The 16,360-nt window shown below is 53.9% G+C and overlaps 1 protein-coding gene across 1 annotated transcript; it reads right to left on the bottom strand.

Moving 5' to 3' along the window:
* Nucleotides 1–1,082: 1,082 nt before the first annotated feature.
* Nucleotides 1,083–5,405, bottom strand: Fxyd2 (FXYD domain containing ion transport regulator 2). Its single transcript, XM_076846358.2, has 6 exons — nt 5,145–5,405; nt 3,464–3,502; nt 3,188–3,262; nt 1,872–1,908; nt 1,711–1,741; nt 1,083–1,416 (listed from the first exon to the last, which is right to left on the bottom strand). The coding sequence occupies exons 1-5, from the start codon at nt 5,278–5,280 to the stop codon at nt 1,717–1,719; spliced, it is 312 nt and encodes a 103-aa protein (XP_076702473.2). The 5' UTR covers nt 5,281–5,405; the 3' UTR covers nt 1,083–1,416; nt 1,711–1,716.
* Nucleotides 5,406–16,360: the final 10,955 nt, after the last annotated feature.

Genomic DNA, 16,360 nt, shown 5'->3' with positions numbered 1-16,360 from the left:
TAGCTCTTCAAGTGCACAGGTGGGTGGAGGGGAGCCTTCCAAACCTGGGTGTCAGTGTGGCCGGAAGAGTCACTCTGGACAAAGTCACCGTCTCTCCTGGGGCCTCAGTGTCCTGTCCTGTAAATGAGGGTGTGTACATTTCACCCTCTAAGGAGCAAGCCTTCTGTGATTCCATGAGGGCTGGTGGTCTTCAGGGCCTGAGAGCACTGGATTACGACAAAGTTTAACTCCCAAGTACAGTAGTGGTCACCCTGCCCCTGGTCCCAAGAATAGCTTGTTCCATTTGAAGCCCAGCATGTCGCTGTCCTTGGTGCTGCTGGTTCTGCCCGTGCCCACCCCCCCAGGACCCCTAGGATGCTGGCAGATCCAGATGACGAATCAGACACCAGGTTGCCCAGATCCCACCATCCTTCCTGTATGTGGAGGGAGGTGGGGGGAGCTGGGCTCTGTCCTGAATGCAGATCCCAGAAGGGGGCGCCCTGAACAGCCTGGGTGCAGCTCTGGGGATGTGGGCACAGGTAGGTGAGGTTGTCTGACATCTTACAGGCTGAGTCTGCCATGAGGGGGTCCCTGAACCAACAGGGGCTGGAGCAAGCAGTTGCAATGGTCTTACCCTGGCTGCCCACCCAGCCCCAGGCCCTGGATTGACGGAGCCAGCACCCACACAGCTGGTAGGAGTGGGTGCAGCTGGGGTCTCCTGGCCCCACGAGCAGAAAGGTGTGGACTGAGCTGAGCACAAGGGTTGGTGGGGGGAGAAGGGAGAGTGCTGATGCCCAAGGTCAGGGGGAGCAGAGCTGCCAGCCTGGGCACAGTGGTGCACTTGGAGGAAGGGCGGAGCACATGAATGTGGCACAAACAGTCCCAGCCTGGGCAGCCTGGGGCATCTCCATAGTAACTCCCATGCAGAAGCTTCCAGGCTTCCAAGAGCAGCGCCCCGTGTCGGGCAGAGGCCTTAGCAGAACCCAACAGACCCAGAGACTTTGAACCTATGGACTTTCGGACTTCAGGAGCTAGACTGAGGCTTCTGTCCCTAGGAATCCCGCTGGACAGGGGCCAGCGGAGAGACGGAGAGATGCCTGTGGAGGTCAACACTCAACTTGCTTTTGCAGGCAGGTGGGTGGCGGCAAGAATCATTGAAAACCAAACCAAGACCAGGCTGCATTTGTACTCCATCTGGGAACAGGGGGCTGTGGTAGTTATGGGATGGAGGGGTGGGGGGGGAGGTGAGGGAAGAGGCGTGGGGGCAGCAGGAGGCAGGAGGTGGTGACACAGTCATCCATGCAGGAATCACACTGAGCCTGGCGCTTCCTCCAGCCTGTGAGCCGGCAGTGAAGGGACAAAGGTCAACAGCCCAGGGATGATGGGGCATCCTTGGCCTCCTAGCCAGCCCCCCAGCCGTGATGGGCACAGCAGACCCTGCAAGGACACAGCAGCATTCAGGCAGGGAGGATGGTGGCGGAGGTCGGGAGTCTTGTTTCCTCCTTGTCTGACTTAATGCTCTGTGGGGCCCCTCTGCAGTCTCTGCTTGTCACTTACTTCATGCCAGGCGCGTGGTGATCAAAAACAGGTGATGGAGACAGCCCACCTGGCTGCTCAGATGACCCTGAAATTCTTCCTGAGCTGTTGTGCCCTGCCCTCCTCCCTCTGACCCCTCCCTGGCCACGCCCTGCCCGCCCCGCCTGACCCTTGCAGACAGACATACAGACATACCTCTCGCTACAGCACGTCCTCACTGACTTGCCTGGGGTGGGAGGAGCAAAGACTCGGTCAGTGGGAGGCCCCTGAGCTCGGGACCCCTCTCAAGACCTCAGAGACAGCTGTCGCTTCTTCCCCGGCTCGACCCCCTCTGGGTTTCCCCAGGCATCACTCACCGAGGCTTCCTGTTGCCCCCACAGCGGAATCTTCTGCCTGGAAAAGAGAAAGGAGGATCCATATTCGCTGACCTCTCCCTTCCCAAGGAGACCCTGGAAGACTTGGTTCTTCCAGTCTCTTCTCCCTCCCTCCTGCCAGCATGTCCACTGTGTGGGGCTGGAAGGCCACATTTGACTGTCTCTCTTTACAGGGGGCTGGACAATAAGCATTCAAGAGCCCCAGCCAGCCAGCCAGCCAGCCAGTCAATCAACAAACATTTAGGCAGTTGATCTGTGGTGGACTGTGAGCCCGTGGAGCATGGCCCCTGAGACTGGACCTTGTGGTGCTCCCAGCTCAATGCTGGGCACACAGTAGCTGCTCAGTACGTGCTTGGAGAAGGGTGCCTGTAAGCCCAAAGCTGAGGTCCTTGCACAGGCCCATCGACCTCTGGCACCTGTGTGCTCAGCCACTACCCAGTGCCACCCTGGAGGAGCTCCCATGGGGCGCAGTGGGGAGACCAGCTATTCCTGCAGACCGAGTCCTGTAGATGCAGTGACAGTGAGTGTGACTGTGCCAGAATTCTAGAACACAGAGGTGTGTCTGCTACACAAGGGGTCTCCTTTTCAGTAATTATGGTCTGATGGTTTTCTTTTGGTTGTAAAACAGGTCGACAAGCATTTATTAAGCACCTGCTGGGGATGGGACAAATCCAGGCCTTTCTCACCTAGAATGCTCCATGTCCACACTGGACCCTTCTTAAAGCCCGTTCTTGATGCCATGTCTTTAGTGCGAGCCCTAATCTAGAGGCAGGTGGGAGGGATCATCCCTATTTAACAGATGAACAAACTGAGGCCCAGGGACTGGGGTCTGTGGTAAGTTAACAGCAGTGCCCAGGGGTATGGCTCCCAGCCACGCTTGCTTTCCAGCGGCGGGGTCAGACACCCCTGGGTTTGGTTGAACCCAGCTCTGCTCCTCATGAACAGCTGCACCTCTCTGGGTGGCCTGATTTTTCATGTGTCACATGCTGACAGTAGTGGCCTCCTCGGTGGGGCTCAGATGATTAAATGGGCTGATATTCAGTTCACATCTAAGAGTGAGCCCAAATCAGGGGCTCTCCTTTGCCTGACCCTCTCATTTCCTCTCTCCACCCCCATCTCCCCCCCCCCCCCCGCCGCAAGTTCCCTGCAGCTCCTCCAGGGTCCACTAGAGGGTGCACTTCCTTCCCAGTCCTGCAGGGCGAGCGGGCGGGGCTGGAGATTCACTCCACCCTTGGGGACTGGCAAGTCACTGTGCCCTAACCAGCACCCCCTTCCAACACCAGGCCACCGGCACTTACTGAGTAGGATGATCAGTCCCACGACGAAGGCCAGGCCAGCGAAGATCAGGCCCCCGTTCCGGACAGTCTCATAGTCTCAGGAAAGAGAGGGGGTGAGAGGCCACATGGGGTATGGGTCATCTCCCTCCCCGCGGCCCCCCCAGCAGCAGCCCCGTGGTGACTGGGGGTCGTCAGGAGGGGAATATGACAGAGTCAGAGCTGGGGCCAGCTGCTGGGCCAGGAGGTAGGGGAGGGCAAGACTCCGGAAGGGCCGGGAGGAGGGGTGGCCAGGCTTACCATAGTAGAAGGGGTCCACGTCCCCCTTCGGGCTGCCACCTGAGGAGAGCGCCAGAGGTGGAATGAGGGGAAGGGAAGTCACAGGTGGAGATTGCAGTCCCCTGCTCTCCCAGCCAGCCCCCCAGGGTCCAGGGAAGCCGGGCAATAGGCCCTGGAAGGAGGAGGCCAGAGGGGGCACCTGCCCTAGGCTGCCTGGGGACCCCAAGAGGATCAATCCTGGGGGCCTTTTTGTTTTCTGCCTCACAACCCAGTAAGGGAAGGCCAAGGAGCTGTTCCCTTGAGAGTCTCCAGTAGGATCTCTTCCCACCAATTGTCCACCACGTGCCCTTAGCAGACCTCTGTGCAATGAACCAATGAACAAAATACACCTATGAGTTCACGGAACAGAAGGAGGAAACTGGGGCCTAGTGGGAGGCTTGTGTGAAGTTCCAGGGAAGCTGGAGGCCCAACTGGGGCTTGACTCCTTTCTGGATTCTGCTTTCCTACATTACCATCCTCAGGGGTGAGCAAATTTATTTAAAAGACATTAATATAAAGAACTTATCGGTACCAGGCTAAAGTTAGCAGAACATTAACTTATTTACCTGAGCCACTGACATTTCCCAGTATGATCCACAAGAAGATGGATGCACAGAAAGGGTAAGTAAGCTACTCAGTCACACAGCAAGTAAGGGGCAGAGCTGGGATTTGAACCCAGGAAGGAAGGGGCTGTATCAAGATGCTATGCTGCTTCTCACAGAACTTTCCAGTCAAAGTTGTCTGGCCTGCCTCTGCCTCCTGTGGCTGCCCCAATCCTGTAACCAGCAGATGTCACAGCTCTGCCCGCCATCCCCCTGAGCTGAGTTCACTTGCCCTTGGACAGCTACAAGGTGGCCAGCCATCCCTGGAGCTGCCCCCTTTCCTGTCCTGTGCCCTGGGCAGAGGTAGCCTCAAGGCCCCATCAGCCCTGATGTCCCCCGTGGCCAGTCCCTTGGTCAGGAGGGTTCAGGCCAGGAGGGGTTGGTGCCTGGTTGCGCAGGAGGGTCAGAGGTCAAGGGAAGCCTGTGAGCAATCAGGCCCCCATCCCCAGGCAGAAAGCCTTCAAGGTCATGTCCCCAGATTCAGTCCAGGTCTTGTTCAAGGTCACACAGGGAGGTAGTGTCAGAGCCAGCTAGACCCACACTAGGAGTCCCCTCCCCACTCAGGAAGCCGCCTCCTCTACCCATGAGTGAGCCCTCCCCCTCCTCTAGGTCTGGCTCAGAACCCGCCTTGGTCAGCAGCTGCCCCTGTTGGGCTCCAGGCCCGAGTCCCCCATCACCTGATGCCTCTGGGAAGTGTCTGCTGAACTTGGGTGACTCTTACCCTAGGAAGGCTGACCCCCAGGTCTGCTTCTTCCCAGAGCACCCTGAGCTCAGACAGCCTAGGAAGATGCACTGGCCAGGATGGCGCTTTCCAGAGAGCCAAAGATGGGCACTCATCCCCCTCCAGCTCCACCTACTGCCCCCAGTCCTGCCCTTTGAACCAGTCTTCTTTGGCGTGAAGGCAGGGTCCTCTTTCAAAATGCAAATTTTCTTAGCAAAGAGGCTGGCCCATGGAGGAGGGGGCTACCCTGAGAGGCAGGAGAGGGAAGAGCGGGGTCACCCCTCCAGCGGGGTGGCCCAAGCAGAGTCACCCGGCTTCACACCCACACAGAAACACTCACCATCGTCTGTCGTTGCCAGCACTGCCATTTCCCCAGCCAGCGGGGGCCTGTCCCCACCACCCTTTTCCTGCTGCCTCTGCTTCGGGGAGAACATCTGCTGTGTGGTGGCCGGGGACGAGGTGGGGGCATTAAACATTAACAGTACCAGGTAATATTTACCCTGGTCACAAGAAAGCTGCAGTGTGGACGGAGGGCTCCCGCTGAGGCTCTGAGGCTCCAGGGGGAGGCTGGGGAGGCTGGCTCAGCTTCCAGCCCTCCCAGAGGAAGTTTCCAGAGAAGGGCCAGGCCAGGCCAGCCTTGGTGTTCTTCCCCAGCGGGAGGAGCCACAGCTGGGGTGTGGGGGGGGAAGGGGAAGTTTCAGACTGCTCAGCTTGCACTGTCCTTGGGAGCCCCCAGCAGTGGCCACCTTCCCAGCCCAAGGACGCCACTGTAGTGGCTGCTGTTTCTTTCTTTCTTTCTTTTTTTTTCTTTCTTTCTTTCTTTCTTTTTTTTTTTTTTTTTTTTTTTTTTTTTGGTACAAGGGATTAAACCCAGGGGCACTTGACCACGGAGCCACATCTCCACCCCCTTTTTACATTTTATTTTGAAACAGGGTCTCACTGAGTTCTTAGAGCCTCCCTGTGGCTGAGGCTGGCTTTGAACTCACAGTCCTCCTGCCTCAGCCTCCTGAGCCCCTGGGATTACAGTCATGCACCATGGTGCCCAGCAAGATGGCCCCTATTTCTTAGCATCAGGGCTTTCCCGAGTGGGTCCTGGTGCCGCACCCTCCCCTTCCCACTCTAGCCCTCAAGGACTCCCCTGAGCCAACCAGCGGCCCCAGCCTTGGACAGCTACAAGGTGGCCAGCCATCAGCTGCCCTGGAAGGCCCTGCCCCATGATATCTTTTCCATCCACTCGGGCCTCAGTTGGAAAGGCCCCAGCCATCCCTGACTGATCGTTCTTTCTCTGCTACCCTGATGCTTCCTTCCTCTATCATGAAACTCCTGCTCTCAAGCTGTCCCCATGCCACTTGTCCAGCACACACTGTCTCCTCCTTCAGGCAGGGGCCCCCGGCTTATCCCAGAGGCAACACTTTGCTTTATGGTTCACAGAGCGATTTCCTGGCTGGCAGCTCCCTGAGCTCTGCATGCGCCCAATTTTACAGATGAATGTGAACCGCAAGGTTGGAGCCTCACCCAAGGCCACACGGCCTGCAAGGGGCACGGGGGCGGGGGGGGGGGGGGACGGTTGGTCAGTCTTTGGTTTCAGGGGTCAGACACTTTCCCCACCCCTCCCAGGCTGTCCCCCCATGGCACGTGACCTTCTTCCAGGGACTCGGGGGCCGGGTTCTCCACTCCTGTGAGTTCTGACTGACTGAATCTGCCTCCAAAGAGGCTGATGCACAACGGAAGCCAAAGGGCTGAGGCAGAGGCCAGGGGCCTCTAGGGCTAGTAGAGTCCTTCTGAGGGCATGTCCTCCTGGAGCAGTGGTCAGATTCACACCCGGGTCCTCCCTTGGCTCATTGTGGGGCTCCTGTCCACTTGCTTGCCTCTCTGTGACTCGGCTCCTCATCCACACAGTGGGCATGGCCCCCACCACCTAGGGTGGCTTCCAGGCCCAGGTGAGAGCCTGAGGAGCAGAGGACCTGGCTCACAACAAGTGTCACTGCGGTCACTGCTGTGTTTGCATTGGGTGAGAAATGACAGGCTTTAACCTTCCGCTTAACATTTGCTGTTGGACACAGAAAAGCCAACACCCTCCATTGCAGATGAGCATGGGCCAGTGAGATGGGGAGAAGGTCATGATCCCGCCGACCCCACTCAGCGCCCTTCTGCTTGCAGAGCCAAGTGACAAGTACTCATGAGACTATGACCAGAACTTAGCAGGGGCGGACCACGGGCCAACCTCTTCCCAGGCACTGTCCCCATCGAATGCAGGTTAGCTCTGGTTGTACAAAGAAAGAATCCTTGGTCCCTGCGCCACCCCTGGAGGTGGCCAGGGCAGTGCTGTGACCCCCCACTTGGCAGACTAGTTACCTCAGTGGATTTTGTTTATTTTTGTAAGCCATTGTGGATTCATTCTGGAATAATAAGGGATGAAAAAAATAGGTAGAAAATTTAACAGATGATTGACAGACAGACAGGCAGACAGAGTCGCAGAGCAGGCTGGTGGACAGATGCATTTCGGAACTCCTCCAGGCACTGTTCCAAACGCTTTATGGAAATTTACTCCTTAATCGGGGCTCTGCTGTCTAAGGTAGAGAAGGTCTTGCTATCGCCCTGTTTTCTGGAGGAAGACCCTGAGACAGGAGTTCAGTGACTCTCTGGAGGGCAGGAAGCTGGCGGGCGGAGGGGGGGACGGGGGAGGACCAAGATCTGAAGTCAGCCATCTGGCTTCTGGGTTCCTGCACGGGTGGATGGACAGACAGACAGCCTAAGGAGGAGGCGGCTGGACCAGACATTTTCCCAGCTCCGTGACTCAGAGACGCTCTGTCCACACCACAGCAGACCCAGGACTCTGCACCCGGGTGCCTCTGTTTGGGTATAGTCCCTCTCCTCACCTCTGCATTTCCTGTGCCTCTGGGGAGCTGCCTGGGGCACTTGAGTGATGGGGTGGCCTCCAAGTCAGAGCCTGAGGCCACAGGGAGGGACAGGGCTTGGGGCACTCACCTGGGTACCACCTGTCCATGGCAGGAGCTGCGGGCTGTGGTCAAGGATGCAGGAGAGCCGTGAAGTGCTGCGACCTGGGGTCTGGATGGGAGGAGTGGCCTCCTCCCTCCCGCTGCGTCACCTGAGCCCACAGACAGGAAGAAAGGAGGCAGGAGGAGGGGCTGCCAAGGGAGCCCTCACCTTGTGCTCACCTGTCTGGGCAGGTTGGGGCAAGGGATCCACGTGGGCTGGGGGAGATTCTCTGATTTCCACCTGGCGCCAGGAGGGCCAGCTGTGAGCACCAGCAACACCCACCTCAGCCCTGCACTGCTCCCTTGTCCCAGGATCGTGATGGCTCGGCTTGCCAGGAGGACACTGGCCAGCGCTGCTCTGGCCCTGGTCCTCAAGGGCATGTGTGGATCCCTGAGCCTTTCTGGGGTGGGCAGGATGAGCGGCATCTTTATCCTCTGACCCTATTGGCCTTTGCCTCCAGGTCTCATTTTGTTGCTGAGAAGCTCCTGAGACTGGATGGATTGGCAGCAGCCCCGGGGAAGTGGCCCTGATGAGGCAGGGATGGCTTTCACTTGGTCCTGGGGGTGGAGGCAGTGGCCGCCTCCTGGGTCGTTAGTTGGGCCGAGAGTGGGAAACAGCTGGGGCCAGAGCTGCCCTTCCTCCACTGGACTGGCGATGTGGTGTCAGGTTGGGTCTCAGACCTGCCAGCACACCTCAGAGGACTCCTCCAGAGGGGTCTGCACTTACTGAGGCCTCTTGGGCTTCCCTGGGTGCCAGAGGGGCACAGCCAGAAGGCAGCGCTTCTTGGGTTCTCAGGGCAGGGATGGAAGCCCACAGGGGAGACGCAGGCTGCCCACTCCCTGGCCACCGTGCCGGGCCCAAGGCGAGCTGCCACAAGGAGCCTCTGTGCAGGCAGACCACAGGTCTCCCTCTGGCCCCTGCGGTCACCCTGGCGTGGCCGTCTTAGCACAGACACAGAGCAGCAGAGTCTAGGAGATGCCGGGTCTGGTCACTCACAGCTGGCCTCTGTGTCCCTCCTTAGCAGCACTTCCTGCCCTGATGGGGGACTAGTGACCCCACAGGAAGCTGCCTGGGCTGGAAAACGCTCTGAAGCAGAGAGCGGGCTGCCTTGAGGGGGCTCCCTGGGGGGGCGAAGTTCGCAGGGGCAGCCGGCTCCAGGTCCTCCCACCCTTCCTGGTCTCCGCACCCCTGCCGGGCAGCCCTGTCATGTGTTCCCAGATGGAAACTGCACACTCGGAGGGCCCAGAGCTGTGAGTGGAAATTCCCCAGCTGGGCCCCTGGAGAAGTGCCTGAACCTCGGGGCTGGATGGGACATTCAAGGTGGCCAGGTTCCCACACTTTATCTCTGGTCTAGAAAAGGGCTGATCTGAGCTGTGCCCCTCTGCTCCCCGGAGTTCCCTCCCCAACCCAGATGCCGTGAACAAAGGCATTGTGTCCCACAGAGGAGGGCTTCAAGGCCATCCCACCCAATCCCCTCACTTGAAAAAATGGTTTGCTCTCCTGCTCAAAATCTGAGGGCTCAGAGTATACCCTGAAGTCCTTTGGTGTCCTAAGAGGCCCTTCTTGCTGTCACTCCAGTGAGCCCTCTGAACATTCTCTCATCTCTCTGCCCATCTCTCTATTCTAGCTTACTGGTCCCCTGGACGGTCCTTTGACCACCCAGAGCTCCATTCTGTCTCAGGACCTTTGCACAGGCTGTTTTCTTCCTGAGTACTGGGCCTCCAGTGAGCTTCCTGGCTAAACTCATGCTATACTCAGGCCTTTCCTCCTGTACCTGACTCAGACCACCTTTCTTGGCATTGCTGTCTAAAATTCCCACACCCCTCTCTGCAAAATGCTACAAACCCCCTCCCAGCTGGCTTTTTTTTGTGGGTAGCACTTATTTCTGACAAGTTAAACATTGTCCTTATCTGCTCTTTCTCCCAACTAGAATGTAACCCCTGTGTGTGTGTGTGCTCATTCCTGGATCCCCAGTGCCTGGCACGGCACATAGTGGACCCTGAGTTTTTTAAATGAATGAGTCAGCCGCAGAGAGGGGAAGGGCATCCTGTGGGTGGTGCAGAGAGCCCAGGGCTTACCTAGGCAGCTTCCTCCCATCAGCCCGGTCGCTGCACTCTCCCCGACAGGCAGCTGTGGGCAAGGTCAGCACCCCGACCTTGCCGGCAGCTCCTCTGGGGCTTTGCTGTCACTCCTCTTGCCTCCTCTCCTGCCACCACCCCCCCACCATGGGCCCCTCCCGGAGCCTGGGAACCCAGATGATGTTGGCTGAAAGTGGCAGAGCTCCCACCCTCTCTCCTCACTCCAAGGCTTCTTCCTTGTCCTCCCCCAGCTGGCCAAGGTCATCCTCAGGGCCTACTTTGCACTGGGGACAAGGAGCCTTCTCTGAGACATCCTACTGTCCTGCAGAGAGGGCCTGGCCCCTTCCACCCCTGGACCATGTTACCCTGAGGGCAGCTCAGGAACATCTCCTCCCATGCGCCTCTTCGTACAAAGGTGCCCAGACCCTCAGGGACTTAAATCCCTTTGCATCCTGACCCTGCACTTTGGACTGTGTGACACTGGGGAGGACATCTCTCTGGTGTCCTTCTTGTCCCCTGCCATCTGTAAAATGGGGAACCACCTACCTTGCAGGGTCGCTGTAGGAGAGGTGATACAGATAAAGCGCTTGGCCAAAGAAGGTCGTGAGCCCCAGCTGGCCCCAGGGGACAAGGACACTCACTCCAGTCCCTTTGCCTGGCTCAGTCCAAGTGGTGACCTCTGCAGCAGGCTTCCTGGGAGCATCCTCCCCTCACTGACCCCCAGCAGGACCCCTGCCAGCCCCCATCACTGTCCCAACCTTCCTTGCCTCCCAGACAAACCAAGGTGACAGTTGTCCCCCGCTGGCTCTGGCCTCGGTTCTTGCTCTTGCAGGTTTCCCTGGGACAGTAGGGCCAGCTGGGGTGGAGACACCCCTGTGCTGCAGTCCCAGCCAGGCTCCAGGGCAGGCAGAGACCTCCCCTGTCGTTCTTTGCTTGTTTCAAGCTGGAGCCACAGACGGGCAATCCAGCTGTGCCCACCTGTCCCCCCAAGACCCAGGACCTGGGAGTCTTTTGGAGGTGGAGGGGTGGTCTCACCCCTGGATTCCTCTTTCAGCACTGTCATGCCTAATGGGACACTGACCTCAGCTATTAGCCTCAGTCTCCTCTGTCTCCCCCAAGCAGCACCCCCCCACCCATGCCCTGACTCTGAAGTCTCAGCAGCAGCCTGGGGTGGGAACTAACAGGCTGGGACGTCCAGCTGACCTTGGTCTCCCTGATGCTCAAGTGAACCACCAGTGCAGAGGCCTTCCCAAAGACAGGACTCGCCAGTCCCACCTGCCCTGAGCTTTGCAGGGTCTGCATGTCAGAGTCCCCAGCCTTGAACTCTAGGCCCCCCAGATCAATCCCTCTTGGTTTTGGCTCACAGCTGAATGGGGCTTTGAGGGGGCTGGAGCCAGAAACCCCTACAAAGCTCCGACCCCTGGCTCCCATTCATCCACAGGTGCGTGGCGTGTATGCCTACTGCGCAGGGATGGTGGTGGCTCTTCTAGGCAACATTTGTGACACGCTGGCTCCTGTCACCTGCTTTGCCTACAAATGCCAGCTCACTGGGGTCTTATATGGTAGGGCTGGGAGGAAGGAGGTGGGCCCCAAAGGGTCCGTTCCTTAAGTGTTGGCTTCAAGATGGCCCCCAACTATGGGGCACAGAGGTCCTGGGAGCTGCCAAAGGGCAATGTACTCTAGAGTCAAAGTCACTAGCTGGTGACAAGGTCAAACCCATTCCACCCGCCTCCCCCACAGCGAATACCCTGGAGAGAAATGCATTCTTGACTTTCCTCAGAACTCATGCCTGGCGTTCACCTGGAACCAAGGCCATTGCTCAGCAGTGGCCCTTCCCTCTAGAAGCCCTCCTTCCCCGTCCCCTCCAGCAAGCCTCCCCTCACCACCTTCCCTGCCTCCACCGCCTCTGGAACCCGCAGACGGGACTCTAACGGCTCGCCTGTGGCTTTGCGGTCACTCTTCATTTATTGCACAAATCGCAGAGTCTCTCCGGCCTCTGGGAGGGCTGGATCGTGGTTATCGGTTCGTCCTTCCTATCTTTACAGAGCCCAGCTTTCCTGACATAGCAACAATCCCATCCCTGTCCTGGTTCCAGAGAATTCCAAAGATCTGCTTTGCTCTTCCCAACAACTCACCTAGGCAACCTTTGTGGCTGCTATTAACAGGGGGTGGGAATTGCAGGGGAGATGGGCCAAGGATGACGCTGAACCCACATCTAACAGACAGGAGGCCCTGCTGGCCGGGAGAGAGGAGATAAGGAGCCGATGGCGATGTTGGATTGATAACGTGATACCCGCAGGTGAGATTTTTCAAGTGTTTTTATGTCATAGAATCATTTGACCCAGGGAGGAACAAGAAGCAGATGAATCCACTTTGCTGTTGAGAACACTGAGGCTCCGTGACCTTCCAGAGCCACACAGCTAGCTGGAGGCCCTGCTTAGCCTGTGGAGGAAGATCCGCCCCCTGCAGGAAGGAACTGACAGGCGAAGCTCCGGGGGCTCCAGGAGAGAGGGGCAGGTGAGCCCAGGGGCAGGAGCCCACCCCCCAGCCCCGCCACACCGAGCCCTTCAAGACATCTGGTCCCAGCATCCCCTGCCTGCTGTCCCTGCCTTGGCAGCTGCCACAGGGCTGGGGCCGGCTCCATAAAATCAATAGTTGGTTGGCTTGAGCTGGCTGAGTCTGCCCCCCCGGAGCTCAGGTGTGACGGCAATGAATCATGCCAATAGCAGGAGGTGACCGTTCCTTCTCTTTGTGCCCTGGAGACAGGTATTTCCAAAGGCAAACACACATGACCTCTCTTTTCTTTCCTGGGCCCTGGGTAAAGCAGAGTAGCCAGGGACAAAGTGGGGTGAACCAGACAGAGCTGGAGAGCTCCCTCCCGCCTCGTCCTGCCAGTGCCCCTGCCAGCCTGGATCCCGGCTGGCACAGCCTTCCCTCCCTGCAGGAGGGGACAAGTGACTGGTGACCTTGGGGTATGTGTCAGCCTGGCATCCCCTTCCCCACCTGCCCTCCCTGCTGCTGGCACACTGCCTCAGCCTCTTCCGAGAACAATCTGGCAAGTTCTAAAATCTACAAACTGCAAAAAACCCAGAGAGATGGGAGGGCCACCACCCCTGGAGGCCCACGAGGCAAACTGACCTGTTTTAATAGTGGTGTTAAATACCTCCACAGGGAATAGCTGGAAGGAGAAATGGGCAGGACCCCTGAAGTCACTGAGACGAGGGGACTTGGCGTCCATTTCCGGGAAGTGGCACCGCATGGTATGGCAACTCTCCCATTCAGCCAAGTTACCTTTGCCACATCAAACCCAGTCTCAAGTAGAAGCCGACTTTTGTGCTTGGAGGCTGGGAGAATGCAGGTTGGGTCCTTCCCAGAGGGTGAGTTACAGTGCAGATGTGAGTACTTTTCTTTTCTTTTTTTTTGCAGTTCACATAGCAGAAAAAAAAAAAAATTATTATTTATTTTTTTTTAGTTATACCGACAGGCCGTATTTTGACATATCACACATACATAGAGTGTAACTTCCCATTCTTGTGGTTGCACATGATGTGGAGTTACACTGGCTGTGTCTTCATGGCAAAGCTATCTCTGGCTCATTCTACTGTCCTTCCCATTTCCATCCCCTCCCTTCCCACCACTATCCCCTTTCCAATCCGGTGAACTTCCACTTCTTCTTCCCCCCTGCCTATTGTGAGTCAGCATCCACATATTAGAGAGAACATCTGGCCTTTGATTCTTTGGTATTGGCTTATTTCGCTTAGCATAATATTCTCCAGTTCCATCCACTTACCAGCAAATGCCATAATTTCATTCTTCTTTATGTGTGAGCAATATTCCATTGTGTATACGTACCACAGTTTCTTTATCCATTCATCTTTTGAAGGCCACCTTGGTCGGTTCCATAGCTTAGCTATTATGAATTGAGCTAGTATAAACATTGATGTGGCTGTGTCACTATAGTATGCTGATTTTAAGTCCTTTGGGTATATGCTGAGGAATGGGATAGCTGGGTCAAATGGTGGTCCCATTCCCAGTTTTCTGAGGAATCTCCATACTGCTTTCCAGAGTGGTTGTACCAATTTGCAGTCCCACCAGCAATGTATGAGTGCACCTTTTTGCCAACATCCTCACCAACATTTATTGTGGTTTGTATTCTTGATAATTGCCATTTTGACTGGAGTGAGATGGAATCTCAGTGTAATTTTAATTTGAATTTCTCTAATTGCTAGAGACGTTGAACATTTTTACATCTATTTGTTGATGAGTGTATTTTTTCTTCTGTGAAGTGTCTCTTCAGTTCCTTTGCCCATTTATTGATTGGGTTATTTGGGGTTTGTTTGTTTGTTTAAAGTTTTTTGAGTGATTTATATATCTGGGATTAATGCTGTATCTGAGGTACATGTGGTAAAGATTTTCTCCCATTCTGTAGGCTCTCTCTTCATGTTCTTTTTGTTTTGCTGTAAAGAAGCTTTTTAGTTTGACATAATCCCATTTATTGATTCTTGATTTTACTCCTTGTGCTTTTGGAATCTTTTTGGAGAATTCAGTTCCTAAGCCAACATGATATAGACTTGGGCCTACTTTTTCCATTAGACACAGGGTCTCTGGTCTAATTCCTATGTCCTTATTCCACTTAGAGTTGAGTTTTGTGCATGGTGAGAGATAAGGGTTAAATTTAATTTTGCTACATATGGATCCCCAGATCTCCAGTTTTCCCAGCACCATTTGTTGAAGAGACCATCTTTTCTCCAATGTATGTTTATGGCACCTTTGTCTAGTAAGAGATAACTGTATTTATGTGGGTTTGTCTCTGTGTCTTCTGTACCACTGGTCTTCATTTCTGGTTTGGTGCCAATTCCATGCTGCTTTTATTACTAAACTCTGTAGTATAGTTTGAGGTCTGTATGGAGACACTTCCTGCTTCACTTTTCTCATTGAGAATTGCTTTGGCTATTCTGGGCCTCTTGTTTTTCCAAATAAATTTCATGACTGCTTTTTCTATTTCTATGAAGAATGTCATCAGAACCTTAATAGGAATTCCATTAAGTCTGTATAGCACTTTTGGTAGCATGGCCATTTTGACAATATTAATTCTGTTTATCCAAGAACATGGGAGATCTTTCCATCTTCTAAGTTCTTCTTCAATGTCTTTCTTTAGAGTGCTGTAGTTTTCATTGTAGAAGTCTTTCACCTCTTTTTGTTAGACTGATTCCCAAATATTTTTTTTTGTTTGAATGGGATAGTTTTCCTAATTTCTCTTTCAGTTGATTCATCACTGATAGATAGGAATACCATTGATTTATGGGTGTTAATTTTATATCCTGCTACTTTGCTGAATTCGTTTATGAGTTCTTGAAGTTTTTTGATGAAGTTTTTGGGGTCTTCTAAATATAGAACCATGTCATCAGCAAATAGGCATAATTTGAGTTCTTCTTTTCCTATTTGTATCCCTTTAATTTCTTCTGACTAATTTCTCTGGCTAGGGTTTCCAGAACTATGTTGAACAGAAGTGGTGAAAGAGGGCATCCCTGTCTTGTTCTAGGTTTTAGAGGGAATGCTTTAATTTTTCTCCATTTAGAACGATATTGGCCTTTGGTTTAGCATATATAGATTTTACTATGTTGAGGTATGTTCATACTATCCCTATTTTTTCCAGTGTTTTGAGCATGAAAATATGCAATGAACTTTCCAAGTGCTTTTTCCGTGTTAATTGAAATAATCATGTGATTCTTGTCTTTGAGTCTATTGATGTGACGATTGATTTATGTATGTTGAACCAGCCTTGCATCCCTGGTATGAACCCAACTTGATCATGTTGCACTATCTTTTTAGTGTTTTTTTAATGTGATTTGCCAGTCTTTTGTTAAGAATTTTTGCATCTATGTTCTTCAGGGATATTGGTCTGAGATTTTCTTTCCTTGATGTATCTTTGTCTGGTTTTGCTATCAGGTTGATACTAGCTTCATAGAATGAGTTGGAAGGGTTCCCTCCTTTTATATCTCATGGAATAATTTGAGGAGGGTAGGTGTTAGTTCTTCTTTGAAGGTCTGGTACAACTTGGCTGAGACTCTCTCTGGTCCTCAGCTGTTCTTTCTTGGTCGACTTTTGATGATGTCTTCAGTTTCATTGAAATTGATCTGTTTAAATTTTGTATGTCCTCCTGATTCAATTTGGGCAGGTCATATGTCTTTACAAATTTGTCAATGTTCTCAAGATTTTCTACTTTATATAGAGTATAAATTTTCAAAACAGTTTCTGATTATCATCTGTATTTCATAAGTGTCCATTGTGACATTTTCTTTTTCATCATGAATTTTAGTAATCTGAGTTTTTTATCTCTTTGTTCCATTGGCTAAGAGTCTATCAGTTTTATTTAGTTTTTCAAAGAAACAGCTTTTTGTTTTATTGATTTTTTGGATTGTTTCTTTTGTTTCAATTTCATTGATTTCAGATCTGATTTTAATTATTTCCTATCTTC

The sequence above is a fragment of the Callospermophilus lateralis genome, chromosome 2 (genome assembly GCF_048772815.1).
Source record: "Callospermophilus lateralis isolate mCalLat2 chromosome 2, mCalLat2.hap1, whole genome shotgun sequence".
NCBI lineage: Eukaryota > Metazoa > Chordata > Mammalia > Rodentia > Sciuridae > Callospermophilus > Callospermophilus lateralis.
This window is presented reverse-complemented; position numbering and strand designations above follow the sequence as displayed.